At 44.2% G+C, this 16,785-nt stretch overlaps 3 protein-coding genes across 8 annotated transcripts in view; 1 reads left to right on the forward strand and 2 right to left on the reverse strand.

Annotated features, from left to right (window-relative positions):
- celsr1a (cadherin EGF LAG seven-pass G-type receptor 1a) overlaps window positions 1-6,865 on the reverse strand; it is a 95,967-nt gene extending 89,102 nt beyond the window's left edge. For all 6 annotated transcript variants that reach the window (XM_026146100.1, XM_026146097.1, XM_026146099.1 and 3 more), the window contains exon 1: window positions 3,098-6,865. In XM_026146100.1, coding sequence (XP_026001885.1) covers window positions 3,098-6,638 — 3,541 coding nt within the window. In that variant the 5' untranslated portion in view covers window positions 6,639-6,865. The remainder of the gene's footprint in view (window positions 1-3,097) is intronic.
- A 1,511-nt stretch (window positions 6,866-8,376) lies between these two features.
- trmu (tRNA 5-methylaminomethyl-2-thiouridylate methyltransferase) lies at window positions 8,377-14,385 on the reverse strand. The gene is made up of 11 exons (XM_026148004.1): window positions 14,203-14,385; window positions 13,856-14,021; window positions 12,729-12,835; window positions 12,506-12,628; window positions 12,220-12,392; window positions 12,087-12,140; window positions 11,896-11,962; window positions 11,495-11,595; window positions 9,871-10,015; window positions 9,694-9,776; window positions 8,377-9,600 (listed from the first exon to the last, which is right to left on the reverse strand). The coding sequence occupies exons 1-11, from the start codon at window positions 14,282-14,284 to the stop codon at window positions 9,451-9,453; spliced, it is 1,251 nt and encodes a 416-aa protein (XP_026003789.1). The 5' UTR covers window positions 14,285-14,385; the 3' UTR covers window positions 8,377-9,450.
- Window positions 14,386-14,441: 56 nt separating this feature from the next.
- LOC113009601 (L-threonine dehydratase biosynthetic IlvA-like) lies at window positions 14,442-16,434 on the forward strand. The gene is made up of 7 exons (XM_026148005.1): window positions 14,442-14,503; window positions 14,828-15,005; window positions 15,082-15,263; window positions 15,399-15,529; window positions 15,647-15,795; window positions 15,873-15,962; window positions 16,089-16,434. Exons 2-7 carry the CDS (start codon window positions 14,828-14,830, stop codon window positions 16,328-16,330), a joined length of 972 nt encoding a protein of 323 aa, XP_026003790.1. The 5' UTR covers window positions 14,442-14,503; the 3' UTR covers window positions 16,331-16,434.
- Window positions 16,435-16,785: the final 351 nt, after the last annotated feature.

Raw genomic sequence — 16,785 nt, forward strand, 5'->3', positions numbered from 1 at the left:
GATTAGGTTAAATAGCGATGTCTATCTCGCCACTGCATTCAAGATGGCAGGGCAACGTGGCGGAAGATGTAATTATACACTAATCTATGTATATTTGTCAAGAAAATGTTTTTTGTCTATTAAAGAACCTAAAAAATTGACTTACTGTACAGTTAAGAACATCAATTATTATTCAGACTGCAAACTTCATGACAAAAGACAATCTTGGCCTTTAGTTTTTCAATTCTGGCCACCAACCAGCATGGTTTGCTTGGTTTTACAGCCGTGAGTGGAACAAAAGAAAGCTGGCTGACCAGTTTCATTTACAGTAAAACTCAAATAGTTTCTGCTGTACCCACTCACAAACCTGTCACTGTCAGGACTTTGGTGCACCAAATGTTTACATATAATCTTACATATAGCAGAAAAAAAACAAAGAGTAGGTACATTACACTCAAATAAAGTACAGCTATGTCTTTGTGCTCATCATAAAATGACAGATACTCATCTTTCAGAAAACAGAGAAACCCCAAAGGTTTAAAGTGAAATTTGACAAGATAAGATAAGAGCTCTTACAACCGGAACACACAGCCCACAGCTGTGGAGCAGAGCTACCACACACACACACACACACACACACGCACACACACACACACACTGAGGGAGATTGAGGACAGATGGAACAGTGTTGTGGCTAGCAAAGTGTGTTAAGTGAGTGTATCTCGGTAGAGTTATCAGAGCATTCTTGTGTTTCAGCAGAGAGCTCGGGAAACATTCTCAGGCCTCCTGTTTGCCAGAAGAAAAGCACCTGTGCATGACTTACACAGGTTTTAGGAGGAACTTTGATTAGTAGCATAAGAAGAGTGACAGCTTTCAACCTTTCCCTCTCTAAATGAGACAGTGCTCACTTCAATACATCAATAAGTGGTCTTATGTTCTGCTGATGGGGCTTGTTTAAATGAAAATAATACGGTGTCATCACTCTCATTGTCAGATGTATAACTAGTCACAACCTATTCAAATGATATGTGGAAAAGGTATGCACACCCACAGAAAGACCCAGTATGAACTGGGCCTGATGAAAGGGATACAAAGAGGTCTGCCAACAATTAGACTGGATCCATACGTATACACTGTATAGCAATATGATTTGGTTCTGGTCCTGAACTGGAATTTGGACCTAATTTAGATTTGCGACAAAGAAGAGGTCAAAAAATAACTACACAAAGAGGGGGAAAAAGCCAGAGGGAACCTAATTTAAGACGGACTGAAACACAGCTGGTGTACTGACTCACAGTACTTGTTAACTTGCTGATAGCCTAAAATTCCCCAAAGGCTTTCCTCTCCAGAAAGCCCAAAGGTCAAAAGGCCAAGCCATCAGCAGTAATGGTTGCTTAACACTTGACATCACGAAAAGAAGGGAAAAAAAACAGGGGGTTGGAGCTCTTCAGTGTAAGTGTGCACATCTGTTTAATTGTGCATGAACGTATGCGTACTTATATTTATGTGTTTGGGCGCACAAGGCCACAACTAATTAAGAAGACTGCCTGCCCCCCCCCCCGGCTTAAGGGACCATCAAGAGGTCACTGTGGTCAAGGATACAGCAAGACCCGTCAGCTGTCAATGACAAGCATGAAAGCAGAGACAGCGAATGAGGGCTATACAGCCTGTAACCTGCTGAGCCGCTGGGGTCTCAGATGCTCCGCAGGTTGACTACAACAGCAATAAAGCACTTAGAAAAGGACAGTCAGCCTTTTGTCTGAGACAAAGACAAAGGCACAAGTCCTCCAGCAATGAAAGGTCTTCTTGTGAAAGCCTTGCACTGCCCTGTGAACCATGACATGGAGGTCTAGCTCGATTCCAGCTGCATTATCACACCAATGTTTCTGTCAGAATACAGAGAGGAGATTGCAAGACCAATATGGCTAACTGACAAAAAGACACACATTTTCTCACATGTAATTTCATCTTAAATACTTTTACCAGTCACAATGATCTACAGTGCAAAAAGCTAGACTGATGGACTGGGAATTCAGATTCCCCTGTTGTACCCTGGATCATAGCAGCTCATCTGCATTCTACCAACAAGTGCATATGTTAGGAGACATGACAGAGTAACAAAAAAAAGCTGGGAGAGCTCAACAGATCAAGCTGTGTTATGCTGTTTGCCCATTTTGGGGGGTTTAAAGTGCTCTGGTTGATCAAGCAGAGAAAGCATGAGAGTGAGAAAAGAATAAGAAAGGCAAAGAGAGAGAGACAGCAGAGAGGTTTTGCAGCTACTGACAGGTAACAGGAGAGCTAGAGAAATACATTTATTCTTCTTGATTAATAGCTAAGTGTGAACCTCTGTATCTGCTCATCTGTGCTGTAGAAGGTATCCTCTGACTTTGGGTGTGAATGTCCAAATGTTTGCATTTGTCTAATCTTTAACTTTAAAGAATAAAGTGTGCTTCTGTCTTGGAGAAAAAGAAGCTCAGTGCAAATTCTTTCTACATGACTTAGCAGGGTTTGGATCTAAGCCTTCAGATCCAACCCCCCACCACAGAAACGTATCCAAACTTCTCTTTCATTCAAAAATCGATGTGTGAAAAACATGCGCAAAGCACGAAAAACTACAAAAAGAAAAACTTCATCCACCCCCCACTCCCTCCTGCAGTGAACCTGCACATTCATCCCATGAACTTTAAAGAGTGCTAGCATGGACAAACTCCAAACAGTGAGAAAAGGAAATCAGCAGCCTTCATATATCTGCACTACATGCATGAGTGCGCGCCGGCTTTTTCACCAAAACCCACATAACTGCAACAACAAAGCCACTGAGCTATGAGGGTGCCCTGTGAACGGCACCTTTTTATTACCTCTACCCACCACTTGCAGACAATACATTTATCAGCAATTACGTAAAGCAGCACAACCGGATGCTGCACAGAGCCTGCAGCAAACACTTCACTGATCATACAGTCAACAGTGCAGCTGTCTCTATTCATGAGAAAATTCTACACTGACTCCAAAGTGTGGTGATGAATCACATATTGGGGGAAATTTCCATCTTTAACACATTTTATGAAACTGACAGGAAAAGTGGGATTTTCTCAGAAAAACATGGTTGACTGCTTACCTGAAACAGAAATAGTCATGGGTGCTTCCAGAGCCCTGTCATTGTCCAAATCCCTGCTCAACCTCAGATCCCCAGTTTCTTCATTCAACAGCAGCAGACTTAGCTCATTTCCAGACTCAAACTTGTAGCGCAGTTTATCCGACACATCCGGGTCATGAGCCGGAACCTTTCCTATTATTCCAGATGGAAAACTGTTGGACTTGTTGGTGACATAGTTATTAAAGAGAATCTCAAAGTTGTGCAGCACTGGTTCGTTGTCATTCATGTCTACTAGGCGGATGTGCACAGTAGCACGGCTCACTAGCGGTGCTGATGTGGCCTGAACGACTATGACATACTCAGTTTTGGTCTCATAATCCAAGTCTGTGAGTGCAGTGAGGTCTCCATTGAAAATATCCAGCTGGAACACTTCTGGAATATTTCCTTCTACGATCTGATACATGATCTGAGCATTAGTGCCATCATCGGGGTCTGTGGCAGTGATCTGGGCCACGACTGATCCCACTGGGCTGTTCTCTTGCACGTCAATAAAAAGCTCATCCTTCTCAAACACTGGAGCATTGTCATTTATGTCTTGGACTACAATATGAATAGAAACAGCAGCTTTCAGAGGCGGAACACCTTTATCCACGGCAAAAGCCTTCAGGTTATAAACATGAACGTTTTCCCGGTCCAGCTTGCGAGCGGTTCTGACGATGCCAGAGTGAGGCTCTACGTGAAAATCCCCGTCACCGTCATCCCCACCTTGAAATGTATAGGTCACCCTGCCGTTTGATCCACTATCTCTGTCTGAAGCAGAGATCTGGAGCACACTAGTGTAGACAGGTGCATCCTCAAGAACACTCCCCTGGTAGATGTCTCTGAGAAAATGAGGAGCATTATCATTGGCATCACTGATGATGATCTCTACATAAGTGATGTCAGATTTCTGGGGGATGCCATTGTCTTTGGCAGTGATGGCTAAAGTGTAGGAGGCCTGATCCTCATAGTCAAGCTCCATTTTGGTTACGATGGCACCTGTATCTGGGTCAATTTCGAACTGAGGAACATTGTCTTCCATTACGTATGTGATACGAGCATTTTCCCCCGTGTCTTCATCTGTCGCACTGATCACTATCACAGTGCTGCCCACTGGTTTGTCTTCACTGATAGACACGTGGTAGCTGGCGCTTTGGAAGACAGGCCGGTGTGTGTTGGCATCGGTGACATTGATGAACACTTGGGCGGTATCGTAAAGTGTTCCATCACTGGCGGTGACTGTCAGGACATACTGGCGTTCCAGCTTGTAGTCCAGGGGAAGGGCTAAGGTGATGAGGCCACCGCCACTCTGGCTAGTGATGGCAAAGCGGTTCCTGGTGTTGCCGCTGGAGATCTGATACGTCACCATGCTGTTAACATCCCTGTCCACAGCGGTCACTGTCAGCACACTGCTGCCGACCACAGCATCTTCGTTGATCTTCAGTGAGTAGGTCTTCTCTGAGAATGTGGGTGTGTTGTCGTTCACATCCAGCACTGTGACGCTGACACTGGCAGAGGAGGACCTCACAGGTGTCCCGTGATCTCTCGCCTCCACGCCAAAGGTGTAAAATTCAATTTCCTCCCTGTCGAGCGGCTCACTAACTGTAATCCAGCCTGTGCTGTTGTTGATGGTGAACGGAAAACCTGGCGTGGTGTCGGTAATGCGGTATTCCAGGAGAGAATTTTTCCCTGAATCGGCATCAATGGCTTGAATGTGGATGACAGAGTAACCAACGGCCACATTTTCCAGCACTGTAGCCTGGAAAGGTGTGCTGACAAACATGGGTGTGTTGTCATTGACGTCCACCACTTGCACCACCACCATCCCTGTGCTGTTTATCAGCGGAGGCCTGCCTCCATCCTGAGCCTTAATCCTTAAATTATACTCCCGAATCATTTCATAGTCAAGAGGATTGATGACATCAATGACACCAGTGGGGGAGTGAATGTAGAACTGCCCTTTAACGTTGCCACTTATGATGCTGTAGTGAACTTTGGCATTGTTTCCCTCATCTCTGTCCGTCGCCTCCACCTGGATCACTTTGGTGTTGACTGGCACGTTCTCTGGGACCTGCACCACGTACCTCTTTTCAGTGAACTGTGGGTAGTTGTCATTTTCGTCTTCCACAGTGATGTAAACTGTGGCGGTGGCACTGCGGGGACTTGGCTCCTTCCCCTGATCGTTGGCTTCGACGATCAGTTGGTACTGGGACCGGGTCTCCCTGTCAGGCCGCTCTCTGATCCTCACCAGGCCGCTCCGGGGGTCAATTTCAAACACAGAGTTGACTTCGTCTGCGTTCACAATTTTATAGATCATGTCGGCGTTGGAGGGAGCATCACCGTCAGTGGCCCGGACTGTCTTAACTTCAAAGCCCACTTCTACGTTTTCTCGGATGCTGACTCGATATTCATTTTGCTCAAACACAGGGGTGTGGTCGTTGGTGTCACTTACAGTGACAGTGAGGTAAGAAGTGGCAGATCTTTTGGGGGTGCCATTGTCCGTCACAGTAACTTTGAACACATGGGTGTCTTTGACTTCTCTGTCCAGAGCCTGGATAGTTGTTATGCTTCCAGTCTGTGAGTCTATGTAGAAAAAGTCATCAGACCTTTTATCAAACAAGGCTTCCATGCTGTACTCCAGCCTCCCCGCTTCTCCATCATCTGGGTCATTTGCTTTTAGGGTGATAACTCGCGTCCCAGCGGGCTCATTCTCACGCACAGACACCTGATAGTTGGGAAGTTGAAACTGGGGAGATGAATTAACCTGCCGCTTTCCCCTTCTGATCAGCACAACAGACTGTCTGTGGATGGTTTCTGACGGGCTTTGGTGTTGTTTGCGCGCTTTAACGAGCGTCAAATGAAGCTGCACAGAGAGCCCGCTGCCCGGAGAGCTGTGCAGCGCGCAGTGAAGCTTCTCCTCCGACTGTCCACTGTGTTTAAGACACAAGTCACTAGCCAGGAATAAATCTCCGTGCCTGATCACCCCGACAACGTTTCTTCCTACACACTCAGTATCCAAAAAGGCAGTGTTTTGCGTGAAAGAGGGTAAAAGTTTTGTTACATTCAAAAGTAGAATACCTGCAGGTAAGCAGGAAGTTGCCTCCAGTTTTGAAAGGTGTTTTATTTGAATGTCTGGCTCACCTGACGCTTTCTTTCTCTTGTATTTAATAAAACAGTCCTGGCCGTGAACAAACACATTAAAATGCGTCAGGATAACGTCTCCGGACGCGGAGGAGACAGTTCTGAAATAAACAGGCGCAGGATTCCTGGGTGTGCGCGCACACTGAACTTTGTGGGACAGGCGGATAACACCGTCGAGCCTCCCAACTTGGAAACAACTCTGAATGAAGTTGGGAGATAAAGTCCTGTCAAGTTTATAAGTCCACCCAGGGCCGAGCGACAGGTTGGCCAAAAGGCTCCCGGGCTGTGAACTCTCCGAAAGGTGCATCTCCAAACATCCCGCGAGCGGCGGCACGGTGAACAGAACCCAAACCCAAACCCAGCAACACATCGGCGGCTCCATGCTTGTAAACCTGCCGAATCCCGTTCAACTTCACCGAAACTCCTCCGCAAAAAAAGTAAAGAAAAGCATTAAGTCTCCCTCTCCCAGCACCGCGTCTTACTTTTCTCCCGCATGGTGAAGTAATTCTCAACGTGGAAAAAGACGCTGGGTATCCATAGTATCAGTGTGTCCAGGCGCGTCACGGCTGCGTAAACACACACTGAGTTTAAAATGAGTACAAAATGGCTCCGCGGCTCTCCTCCTCCTCCACCTCCTCCTCCTCTCTCCTCCTCAGAGACTTATTACCATAAACCTGCTGTGTTCCCCCTCTGGGACGCTTTCGGGTGGGGTGGTGGCGAGGAGGCTTTCTTTTTTTTTTTTCTCATGGAGATTTAGGAAGTGCCGCTGTCCGGGTGACCAATACGCACAGGCGCATTGTTATTACAATAGGACGAGATGTGGGTAAAATTCCTGCTGCGCGTTTAAGTGTCGCTCCCTCTTCAACTTCTGTGTGCTGAAGCGTTCTGAGCTGTGATGGTACAATTAAAACAGACCTGAGGCTCAGTGAAGGAAGACTGAAAATGTCATCATCACAGCTTTAACCAGCTCCTACTCATCTATGGAGGGGAGAAAGTTGAACAGTTATTTATATGTCACATCAATGTAGTAAATATTAGACACAGGGAACTGTGGACTGCACCACAAAACTACAGGAATGTCGTAGAGGATCTCACTTCCTTCACCCGTGCAGTTTACTTGTGTGCGTCATGGTCAGAGATGAGTGTTTTTTCTTCATTTGTAATACATCAACAACAATATAATAATAATAATAATAGGTAAAATCAGACAGCGTTTCAGGCATCTAAGTTTGTATGATTTTAGAACTTTATGTTCATTCAAACACATTTCCTCACGTTTCATTTTGTTTTGCCTCAACAAAACGATTTTTTTTTTAAATTTAAAGTTTAAGCTGACAAAAAAATGACTTTTCTATTCTGGAAAAAACTCCCACAACAACGATTATATGCTGCACTTTAACGTGTATCACGAGACAATGCCGTTACTCTCGGGATTCGTTATGTTTGTGCTAAACAACGTTAACTCCAGAATAACAGTTGACGTTAGTCTTGTACAACAGCGCCCCTACGAGGACCAGCAGCTTTACAACAGTTGGCCCACAGCTGCCGTATCCACTGATGAACTTCCTTATGCACACCTTGCTGGTGCCGGGTTGGACCCGTTTTTACCTGCACAACTTCCTTAACTTTCCGTTGCACAGATTCAGCAAAGTCCTGGAAACATTCCTGAGATATTTGAGTCTGTGTCAACTTGACAGCATTACAACTTCGATCCCTCGCTGCTCCAGTCTGCATGCCAATCAGTTGCTTTCCAATGAAGTGTGAATGTTAGACAGCATGTCGCAAAGAGTGCTTGTGTGTAAAATTCTCCAGTAGAGTAGAAGTGCTCTAAAAACCAGCACATGTACTCTATGGCACCAACAACCGTGTCATTTTAAGAGTCACTTAAATCACCTTTTTGTTCAAATGCTCAGTTTGAACATCGGCAGGTCATCTCGACCATGTCTACATGTCTGATTGGCTGATTAGACATTTGTGTTACAAGCAAAAGAAAAAGAAAAAAGTGTGCCTAACAAAATGACCATTATGTACATAAACTCAATTTTGCCCAAGAAAAATCACGACTCTGGACAGAACATGATATGGCACATTTAAACACAGGCGTGTGCAGGGAAAGCAAATGTCACTCTTCGCATTTATTTATTTGTTTAAGTCCATTTTTCAAATGTACACTTTGTACAGAGTTCGTTCTCCTGCGCCCGAAGAAAGCACTGCTGTTTTTTAAAAAACATTAACCTGGCATTTTAAATACAATACAGCATTAGAAATCATCTTTCTTGTAATTTACAACTACTGAAATAAATGGCACAACCGATGGATAAAAACATCCAATACTCTCACATTTCCTTTCTCTCCTATCAGGCATTTTTTTAGGTCATAATTTAACCACCGTCAAATCCACAACAGAATAAACTTGGATCATAGAAGTTGTGAAACATACAAAAATAATTTTTTAGTAGCCTTCAAAGTTTTTAGCTGGTCTGAAAAAAAAAAAAAAAACTAACCTGAGAAGCCTTAAAACTTTTAAGACAAACTACATAAACTCTTATTACACCAATAAAGTAGAACAAGCCAAGAGTCAACCAGATCTGCCCACAAGGTAGTGTCCTCTGAGGAAACGTGAGCATTCTGACAGTCCAGCAGAACTTCACAAATCTTCACCCAGGTCTCCCAGTAAAGAGAAAGCAGAGCTTTCAGACCACAAAAAAAGAAGCACCGTCTACAATTCAGAAAATGCTCTGCTTAACAATGTGAGCTCATTTTTTGTTTCTGCTTTTATGAAAACACACAGTGCACTGTAGAAATGCACAAACCTACTCGTTTACACAATTTCAATTAAATAATTGCATTTCACGAGTGCATCTTTGTCCTCGTAGTGAAGCCAACAACAAGCAGTACCTGGAAGTTATCTCTGTGGTGTTGGTACAGATCTTGGACGGAAAGATTATATTAGGTTAAAAACAGTAGAGATCTACTTATGTAAAAACAAAAAAAACAACCCATAAACAAAACACTGCTGTTTCCTGGAGCCTTTAAAAAGCCAATCAACCCTCTGCTGCCTCCCTGAGCATCTGCCCTGTGTCACTAAAGCCGGTCCAACCATCTCTTGGACTGGCTTATGTTCCTCACAGGGTGCTCGCAGCTCATGTGCTGCACACAGTGCATTTCCCCCACAGCCGGACTGTGAGCTCCTCTCAGCTGTCTGGTTCAGGGGTCGACTGCTCTTTGCGCTGAAAGGCTGCTACCATCCGCTCGCGGCCCTTCTGCAGCGTGAATTCGCTTGGCCCAAGCTGGGTGATCTTCCCACTGCCCAAACACTCGTCCCCTTTGTAGAGCACGGCAAACTGTGGAAGGAAAACAAGAACACTCCGATAACACAAAGAAGCCACACATGTAGTGTGATGTTAAAGAACAGTCCTGAACATGTTAGCCGCTACCTGTCCAGGTGTCAGAGCTCTGACTGGCTGGGAGAGCAAAATCCACACAGAGCCGTCCATGTTCAGAGTTACTGTGCAGGGAACTGGAACGCACAGTTGAAGCTGTGTTTAATGTTTGAGCCGATTTTCAGTCGGCATTAATAATCTTCTCGCAGGCACTGATAACACAGAACTCACCGAGCGGCATCTGGTGGATGAAGCGGAAGTGACAATCCATCATTTGGGTCCTGGCTAGTTCGGGAGGCGGGTCTTCTGTTACCCAGTGGAAACGCTCCGTTCGCACGGTGTCGCGGAAAAGAGCTGGGTGATTGGTTGTCGGAGCCTGAGCCACAAGAGGTGTAACAAATCAAGTACCCGATTAAAAATGGTCACGAATTGCAACACGTTGCTCAAGAAACACCTAAGATGAATACGCTGCCTCCTACAGGGAGTTACAGGTATTACCATCCTCCGTTTCATTTTACAAACTTGGTTTTTGAATCTACAAGTCTATGGGCTCAAAATGTGGTCATAAATATTTTGTACTTGTAAAAAAGATTTGTATGTGGACTTAGCCAAAAAAACCCCTGCAAGTTACAACTACGAATTTTGACCCTATTTTTCTTCCTTTCATCTGATTGGTGAATGTCATGTCAATCACAAATGTAACAATCCAATCAGAGAACAGATGGGTTTGGCTGTCGGAGGGGCGCTTTTTTTGAACTGCAGGTCTTTGAAGGGAATAAATACCCTTTTACATGCCAACCCAGCGTTTTCCTTCATCACCACGAAGGAAAACAGTCTGTGGTCGTCCGAGTTTGATCATTTTTGTGTCACAGGTCTACGTGTTTAATACAGGACCTTCCACAGCCTTTTCAACAGCGCTGCAGACACGGGGGGGGGGGCAGTGTTTTGGAAATGACAGTCTTCATTACAAAGCTTTCTTCGTTATGAATTAGCATACATGTTTTTATTGAACATTTGAAGAACTAGCAAAAAAACCAGAAACTCTTGTAGTTCACATAAAGTCAGCGATAAAAACGACAAGGAGCAGGTGCATCTAGTACAGGTAGAGCTGCTGCAAAAACCCACAGAGCTCAGCAGCCAGCGTAACAAATTCTGGATCCTTTGCTTTTAGTCAGCAATTAGCATTAGCAGCGTATCCTGCATCCGATGTGAAAGGACTTTTATGCTGCGCGCTGTGACTCACAGCAATGGTCCTGGGTCAGCCCTGACTTTGTGTTAAACTAATCTTAAAGTAATAATGGTATTTCTAACCACTGATATACCACAACTTTATCCTTTCAACAGCTGCTGAAAGTAAGGGGACCTAACTGCTATCGGATATTTATATAGAAATTACCCTTCAAGGACCTGCAGTTCAAAAAAGTGCCCCTCCGACAGCCAAACCCATCTGTTCTCTGATTGGATTGTTACATTTGTGATTGACATGACATTCACCAATCAGATGAAAGGAAGAAAAATAGGGTCAAAATCCGTACTTGTAACTTGCAGGGTTTTTTTTGGCTAAGTCCACACACAAACCTTTTTTACACACACACAAATCTTTTTTACGCACGCACAAATCTTTTTTACACACACAAATCTTTTTTACACATACAAATCTTTTTTTACAAGTACAAAACCGATTTACAAGTACAAAATATTTATGACCACATTTTGAGCCCATACAAGTCGACACATTCATGAACATTAAAACTGGAGAAAAAGAAAAAAAATCGCTCCTAATTGTAAGGGAACATCAGGAGAATGTTAAGATGGATGCGTTGACATTTGATAACTTAAACACAGATGTTCTCACCACAAACACATCTCCAGTAACGATGTCTTTGTCCACCACGAACCAGGCGTCTCTCTGCCCGCCTATCCTTGCCCTTTGGCCCAGTGTCAGTGTGAACCAACCTGTATGGACAGAAACACATAAGAATATGAGAAAAGAAGGGACAAACAGGTGTCTGATAGTTTTATACATGCGCATATGGACCAAAACAACCTCTGTAACCTTTAACATGTGACTGCATGGGAAATAATTTGACTTTGAAGTCAGCCTCATGTGGCCATTTGAGGAACTGCATATTTCAGCACTTCAGACGTTGCTTTGTTTTTAGCTCCAGAGAATGCTGCCTGACTATAATACATTTTAGTCAGGTGTACAGTAGTGGCACACTTTTATTTTTTTTAAAAAGATGTTCACAAACACACCTTTGTGGGTTCCCATTACAGTTCCATCCTCAATGGAGACAAAGTTCCCAGGTTTGGGGTCCAGATACTGAAAATAGAAACAAAGCAGCTGAAGATCAAAATGATCTGAGGTCATCTTAAAAAGAGATGGAAGGTTTTGTCATAAATCCTATGAAAATGAGATACTTTTGCCATGTGAAATAAATACTTGCCTCCAAGATGAAGTTTTCAAAGTTTCTCTCTCCAATAAAGCAGATACCCATGCTCTGAAACGACACACCAGTCAATTTAAATCCTGTGTTCCTCTCCTCTCTCCTTATTAAAGTCTGTAATATATTTGAGCACCTCTTTCTTCTTCAGCACGTGGTGAAACCCGGCCTCAGCAGCCATCTTTTTCACAAATTCTTTGGTGAGTCCAGCGAGCGGGAACATGGTTTGTCGTAAGGCTTGTTGTGGGATCTGACTGAGAAAGAAAGTCTGGTCCTTGAGGAGATCCGCCCCTTTGTACAGCTTCACAGCTGGTGATGGGAACGCAAGAAAAAAAGACAAACTTCACTCGCAGAAACAAAAATAGTGGAAATTAGTGTAAAAATCAGAGATATAAGAGGTATAAAGGGAAAGTCACACTTACGATTTCGGATCTCAAATCGATCTCTGAACAGTGTGGTGGGCGGAGCTGTGTGAGCCTGTTCGAAAACTTCGTCATCTTCCTGTGATGTCCTGGCATAGTGGCCTGTTGCCATGGCATCAGCACCTACAGGAAACAATGTGTCTCTTGGAGTGTGTCTGAGACTTAAGTGATCATATTTTATATTTCAACCAATAAGCATGAGAATGAAAATAAAACAGCGTACCCAGGGTGTCGATGGCATATTTGTGGAAGTGGTTAAATTTGATGTGCTTGTTGCATAGTATGTCTGGGTTTGGTGTTCTTCCCCTCTCATATTCCTTCAACAGATTACTGCAAACCAGACAGAGAGAAACTGCATTCAGTGCTCAACACTGGATAAAAAAAACAAGTAAAAAATTTGAGAGATTCCACATTCTGATCCTAGTTTTTGTTCTAAATCTCATTGAAGTCAATATCAATTTTAAATGTAAATCAGAACATTTTTCCTTATCAGGAATCCTGGAAGCTCGCCTCATATTGCACTTTTTAAGCTCTTCCAGCATGCACACAGTTGTTGCACATCTGCAAGCCACTTTGCAACCAGCCTCCAACTGAGCTCCTACTTTTTAATGCTGCATATGAACATTGTAGATAGCATGTTGGTTTGATAGTTAGTGCTGTTGCCTCACAGCAGGAAGGTAATGGGTTCAAATCCACTGACCAGCTGGGGAGGAAGCCAGGGAATCTGGAGTGAACCCACATAGGATCTATGTTGCGTCTGCATGTTCTCCTCGTGCCTGCATGGGTTCTCTTTGGGTACTCCGACTTCCTCCCACATTTCACAGGCACACTTTAGGTTAACTGGTGATTCTTAATTGGTCGTAGGTGTGAATGGTTGTCTGTCTGCCTGGATGACCTGCCCAGGGTGTAACCTTCCTTTTGCCTTATGACAATTGGGACAGGTGGAACAAAACAGGGAATAGATGTAGCCCTCTCTTCTGTGCTTACTGCCACCTACAGCTTTCCATGTATGTACACAGAAGGGCAGGAAGCCCACACAACAGAAGCATCCAAATATGACTTACTGCACACAGAAATACCTTTGTGTATCGTGGTCCAAATGACCTGCAACTGTCTTTTTAGCAGCTCTTTAAACTAGTATGTTTAGAAACGATATGCTGAAAATCCCTTTGGAGCATTTTCACAAAAACGGCATTTCTCAAATTTCATTGGAGATGGCGGCATCTGTAATGGATAAAGTATGTTGAACACAGCGCCGACAGGACGATATACAGAGGAGGTGGAAAGGGGATGGAGGCAGATAAGCTGCTGTGAGCCCTAAAGGCAGCAGACAGAAGAAGACAGAAATACCTGAAAACTTCATGCCAGTACTCTTTGACATAGGAGACTTGATGAAAGGGGACATCCAGGCTCTGGCACACTCTGTATGCGTCCTCACAGTCCTTCTCTGTGGTGCAGACCCCCTTCTCATCCAGAGAATCCCAGTTCTTCATAAAAACTCCAGTCACGTTGTAGCCTTCAAACAACACGCAATCACAATGAGACTCACTTACAGCTTTACTTTGGTTTTTCTGACTTTATTTGATTGATTGATTTCTTTGATTCGTATACGGCGGCTTCACCCGTCTGGCTAACCTTTCCCCATCACAAAGCCAGTACAGGTGTGCTTCAGTGTTTCCACTGCCAGCTTTTCTCACCTCGTCTCTTCAGCAGTAACGCTGCGACGGAGCTGTCAACGCCGCCGGACATGGCGCACACCACGTGCTTTATCAAAGCCATGTTTTCATATTACTGCAGTCTGTCTTTGAACACTTTCTCGCTCACGAAGCTAGAATATTTCACCCAGCTGCTCCACAGAAGCCGCCATGTTTGCGGTCCACTCAGCAATAACGTTCGACTTGAAACGCATTTTATGCCGGAACCATCGAGCTGCAGAGGAGGGAGACGAAAAAGTTGTAACACTAAACTTCAAGGAGCTGAGTGAAAACAAATAATAAGGTCTGTGTAAAAAATACCGAACAGAATAAATATACATTTTTGGTTTCGTTTAAAGGCAAAACATAGTTGTTTTATATATAATTTAACTTTCACGTTTTTTCCTAATAAATCAGAGGCTCCGAACTGCTTACAAATTAAATCAACTCAATTCTTTACATTTTCCGATTATTAAAGCGGTGAACTCATGGTTGAGAGCTACATATTTTAAATTAATCCTACAGTAACTGCAAAAATATATTAATAAATTAATGAGTGTCTTTTATACGTTTATGTAAAACTAAACTACTGGGTGTGATGATGTTTCTCTGTTTCTGACCCACCCAGATGTGTGAGGTGTCTGCAGACCCTGTCACCCTGGACATGCTAAAAGAAGCGAGAGAGACGGTGAGGAGCAGCCCTCTGGGTGTCATCAACACCCCCATGATCGCCTGGAGGCAGACCACCCTGCCTCTCAGCATTGACTGCAACATCCACATCAAACTGGAAAACATGCAGAGAACTGGTTGGTGAAACCCACTTTGTTTGGCTTCCCTGACACTTTGCTGCAGGTTTATTGACTTCCTGTTTTTGAATGACAGGGTCTTTTAAGATCAGAGGAGTAGCCAATCAGTTTTCCAGGAGACCGGCGGGTGGCCGTTTTGTCACCATGTCTGCTGGAAACTACGGCAAGTCGTTTGCATATGCCTCAAAACACTTTGGGTCAAAGGGCAAAGTGGTGATGCCTGAAACCGCCCCAGAGAACAAGTCCATCTTTATACAGGTCAGAGGTTGTTTGTGGCACAGTTAAGCAAAAGACAAAAGCCTTGAAAGTTAAATACAGACAAATAAATTACTTCCTAATAAGTGTGAATTTATTACTTTGTCATTTTCATGGAGTGGTTATTCTTGTCCTCAGAGTTTAGGGGTGGAGGTGGAGCGAGCTCCTACATCCTGTCTGATAAATGTGGTGAACCGTTGTGTTCAGGAGGACAACATGACCTTCCTGCACTCCTTCGATGACCTGGATCTAATTGCAGGGCATGCCAGGTACAATCAGGGCTGGATGCTAGTGCATAAGAGTGCTTCTATCTTCGTGTTTTATTGGTAACAATTACATTTCTAATATCTCTGTCTTTTATTAATTACGTGTGCACATGCATTTAGTCTTGGTATGGAGGTGCTGGAAGTGATGCCGGAGCCTGATGTGGTGGTGGTGTGCTGCGGTGGAGGTGGGCTGCTGGCTGGAGTAGCTGCTGCCATCAAACTGTCAGGTTGCAGTAAAACCAAGATCTACGGCGTGGAGCCAGAAGGAGGTAAAAAGTCACCGACAAACTGATGTTTAGCTTGTTTTTGTGTTCAGAAACTTTAAGTGTGTTTCTGCTTAACGCAGCTTGCACAATGTACAAAAGCTTAATTGAGAAGAAGCCAGTAGAAATGGACAGCAAGAGCATCGCGTCAGGTCTTGCACCACCTTTCGCAGGTAGTTTTTGTCAAATTTCTCTCCAGCATATCTGGGTTGTATGTGAACTGTTTTTTTTTTTAAATTCCTTGACTTTCTGTTTGCAATACATGAGAAAATAGAAGAGTTTTCTTGCGCCATCACCAGGCAGGCTGCCCTATCAGCTGTGCCAACGTTACGTGGAGGGGATCATCCTCGTTAGCGATGAGGAGATCGAGGCTGCCGTGTCCACGCTCTACAGATCCGGGCTGGTAGTGGAGCCATCAGGCTCTGCTGCTTTTGCTGCCATCGTTAACAACAAGATCCCAGAGCTGGAGGGCAAGGATGTTGTGTGCATCCTCACCGGAGGGAATATCGGAAAAGCCGAGCTTGTGAACTTTCAGGACTGACAAACTACAAATCTGTGACTTCTTACAAATCCGTGCCAGTAACTCTCTCAGATAACAATTTAGAATAAACATTGCTAATACCCATGTTTTTACTGCTGTCGTAATTCTGCGTCTTTCTGGTATGTTTTTTATATTCTTAAAAGTCTGACAGTGTGAGAGAGTGTGCCGATCAGAATGTGTAGGTAAGTGCTTGACTCTGATTGCTGATTGGGAATGACAGCAACTCAGCCATGAAGTGGTATACCACATAACATCACAGAGCGAGGACAGCATATGTTGATGCGCATGGTGTGCAAAGACCACCACCTTCCTGCAGACCTCCAAACTTCATGGAATAGGTTTCCATGGCTGAGCAGCTGCATCCCAGCCATGGGCGATCGTGGCTCAACATTGTGGGAACTGTTTGCAGATGCCCCCTTTCTGTTCCACCAGGACCAGTGCACAAAGCAAGGTCC

The sequence above is a fragment of the Astatotilapia calliptera genome, chromosome 17 (genome assembly GCF_900246225.1).
Source record: "Astatotilapia calliptera chromosome 17, fAstCal1.2, whole genome shotgun sequence".
Taxonomy (NCBI): Eukaryota; Metazoa; Chordata; class Actinopteri; order Cichliformes; family Cichlidae; genus Astatotilapia; species Astatotilapia calliptera.